This window comes from Aplysia californica, unplaced genomic scaffold (assembly GCF_000002075.1).
Source record: "Aplysia californica isolate F4 #8 unplaced genomic scaffold, AplCal3.0 scaffold00010, whole genome shotgun sequence".
In the NCBI taxonomy this organism is placed as follows: Eukaryota; Metazoa; Mollusca; class Gastropoda; order Aplysiida; family Aplysiidae; genus Aplysia; species Aplysia californica.
The window spans coordinates 939,486-943,081 of record NW_004797280.1 but is presented as its reverse complement, the minus strand read 5'-3'; the positions used below and the strand labels follow the sequence as shown (position 1 = coordinate 943,081).

The 3,596-nt window shown below is 39.7% G+C and overlaps 1 protein-coding gene across 1 annotated transcript; it reads left to right on the top strand.

Moving 5' to 3' along the window:
- Positions 1–779: 779 nt before the first annotated feature.
- Positions 780–2,766, top strand: LOC106011898 (probable glutathione S-transferase 7; the record flags this gene model as incomplete). Its single annotated transcript, XM_013083071.2, is given in 2 exon segments — positions 780–1,019; positions 2,570–2,766. A coding segment is annotated over 1 exon segment (136 nt), but the record flags the coding sequence as incomplete, so codon positions are not given.
- Positions 2,767–3,596: the final 830 nt, after the last annotated feature.

The following is a 3,596-nucleotide window of genomic DNA, read 5'->3' as shown; positions in this document are numbered from 1 at the left end:
CCAAAGTCCACACGATTTAGCTAAAGATAATAGGATATTCAACAGTGTAACCTGACCTATAAATCGCTCTTGAGGATAACCAAGAGATGATGACACTCGTAGCAAGTTTGGCGGTACATTAATATTAATAAGACGGCACATCTCAAATGTGCTCCTGTCGAATAGTGCCGAAACATAGCCCACAGTAAGCAGGCTGAAAATAAACGCGAAAGACCGTAGGCTATTCATTGCCAATATTATGTGAGCCTCGGAGCAATCCAGCGAAGTGCTCAAGTGAATTGTGATTGGTTCATTGTCTGTCTTGCCACTATTTTAAGTGACTCTGTGACTGTGAACTTGAGGGAGGTGAACGTGACCGTCCTATGAGTTGGGCCTTTGAATGGTTTTGTAGTGGAGTAGTGAACGTTTTTATTTGAGTGTTCATTTCCAATACAGGATGAACGAAATTGATGTTTAGGTAACAAACAAACTTAGTACTAGAAATGAAAGCAACAAGTAAAAAGAATGAAAATATAAGCACGAGGTCCTCCCTCACCAACCCAGATCTTAAAAATATACACCGTCTCATTTACTCTGCCCTTGACTATCTCCAGCATGCAATAGCTTAATTGTGCACGTCAACTTTTTAGCCCCACGATCCGCCCCTGCTTCCCACCTACCCCCACCTCTCTCTCGCGCTTCACTCTTGACTTTCTGTGGGTGAATGTCTATCCCCCCTATCTTTATCTTTAAAAGTATAACTATTTCGAGCTCCAAACTCCCCCAAAAACAGCAACCCCCCCTCCCCTAACAACCGTGACCCTGGTTAGCCTGCCAGGCGTCAGAGAGAACAACCGGATGGCTGTTATCAAGTCTGTCGGACCGGGCCTAGAAACGTTAAACCTATGCTAACCAGCGTTATACCGTGAACCTGGTTAACCTGCGAGGTTTTTAAAAAAAAATCCAGGATATATTCTCCGGGCCTGCTCACAGTTCCCACAGTCTAAGCAGGGATTCCAGTCCGATAGCATCTAGTCAAGGTAGGTTCACTTAAGAAGTAAAAATGAATAGATATTTTAAAATGAACATCAGTGTGTAGCCTTTAGCAGTTGATGAAAAATTCTATTGAGGTAACTAGACACGGTAAAATTCTCGTTCTTCTGTTTCATGTTTCTTGGGTTTTTTAAACTCGAAAAGTTGGAAGTGCAGAGAACTTTCAATCGAATATCTCGGTAGTTTTGCTCGGACGTTGTATCCCTCTCAGCCTGGTAGGTAGGGCTGGGCAATGAGTCGCTTTAGCAAAATCCAAATACTATGTTAGTGCACCTCTTCGGCAAATAATAATATGACATGAACCACTCCGACGAACGGGTTAGCACTACTTCAACAAATGGGTGCACCCACTTCAGCAAACAGGTCAGGAAAGAGAGTTAAGAGTCTGGATTCGGATAATGTTTTATTGAGAATTATCCAGTTATCCTTGTAGATTATCCGGATTTTGCCCACCGGCGTCAGAAGCCCGCATCCAAAATGATCTAAATTGTCTCGACGGAAGCGTAACACAGCTACAGTTACAATTACGATTAGCTACAGTTACAATTACGATTAGAGACCTCGATGAACCTATTGCCTAGAAAGATCTTTCAATTTCAGTCACGGTGTCAAGCTCACACAGTTAGCTGTGTCCATCTCGGTGGAGTTTGTATCTCTTTTGTTTGCTTTGGCCGTCAACTTGCAGCATTCCCACAGAATTCCTCAGTTCCATCTCTCATCCAACTGTTGGCATCATCATGTCGAGTGCAGATATTATGATACATAATGTCTAGTTCTGTTGGAATGTGCCTTTCTGTTCTTTATTCTCATTAACTCTCTTTAACATCTTTCAAAATCATTTCACAGCAGACGTGCAAGAACTGAACCACTTCCCAGTACCGTGCCTCATCCAACTGTTAGCGCATATGGCTTACGTCACAGCTCACCAATGACACTTTTTAGTTGCAAAACCTTTTTTAATTTTATAGTGAACACTTTTTTTGCCCCAAAAATTCTCAAAACATGCGTTCAATAAAGATAATCTCGCGTTTACAAAAAATGACCGACATTCTCTTTAAAAAGCGATATTGTCTTAGCTGTAAACCTTTTAAAACCAGAAGAAACCACCTACTGGGATTTTTTATTTGTATTTATTAAGGAAGTTTTTAGAATACAGCTAACACGTGTTTATAAAAATATTGATATTTTAAGACAAATTGATACAAGTCCCTTTGAAAAAGCTGCAGAGTTTATGGACGATAGTTGAGGAAATCTTTGACGATAAGTTGCTTCACGAATATTTGATCGCACTATAGTTGTGTTGGAACGTGCCCTTCTGTTCTTTATTTACATTTCTCTTCAACGTCTATTTAAATCTTTTTACAACAGACGACCAAGAACCGAACCACTCCCGAGTACCATCACTCATTCAACAGTATACCTTGCCATGAGGAGTTTAGATATTATGATACAAAAATGTGTCTGTTTGTGTTGGAACGTGCCATTCTTTTCCTAAATTGCATTAATTCTCATTGACGAATTCAAAATTTTTTCACAGCAGACGTCGAAGAACCGAAGCACTCCCCAGTACCGACCCTCATCCAACAGTATACCTCATCATGTCGGTACCCAAGATCTACTACTTTGGCGTCGTGGGCCGGCCGGAGATAACCAAACTTGTGTTAACTGCTGCGGGGAAACCGTTTGAAGATATCCAATTTTCCAACGAGGAATGGGCAAAGACGTACAAACAAAGTTAGTGACTGACATTTTGCATTTTCCTTTTTAAATAATGATAACAGAATCTATCATTCATTAATGATAATAGTACTTTTATAATGATAAGGACTTTTTATACAAAGTAGCGATTAAACTTACTATCATTATCATTATTATTATTATAATTATTATTTTTATTATTATTATTACAATAAATCATGACGGCACGCATATTCGCACTGTTGCACTGTGAGGAGTTGTCACAATACATTGCTTTCGGCGTTACATCACAGGCAAAAAGGAAAATAAAGATGGACCCAATCCGATTCTGAGTTATGCAATTGGAGGAAAAGGCACAGAATAATAATGGTTTTTTTTAAATGTCTATCATTGTAAGGTACACGACTACTAATAGTTTAAATTGCACTTCGTTTTCAGAATTGTTAAAAGTCTGTTTCCGTGCCTTGAGGTTCACAAAGTTTGGAGTCAGCTCCAGTAGTATGATTATAAGGATCATGGTTATAGAAGTTCGTCTTATAGTGTTGTAAAGTTACCTGGCGTCTGATGAGTTGGGTATGTCAGTGGAGGGGGGGGGGGGGGTTAACGCAGACAGACGAAAGTGAACAAGCTCTTGTTAATCCGTTGACGAATGAAAGCTGGTGGGACACAATCAGGCGAACATTGAAGGGGTTAGGCTGGTTCGAGAAAGAGGTTGAATCATGTTTTGCTAAAATTAGAGTTCGACATATCATTGGACAGTTGAAGCGGGCGGCCATCTAATACATTGTATAAAAGTGAAGTTGTTCTAAGCAGACACCGTATAAATTGCTATAATATTTCTAATTCTAAAACAAAATCAAAGCTAA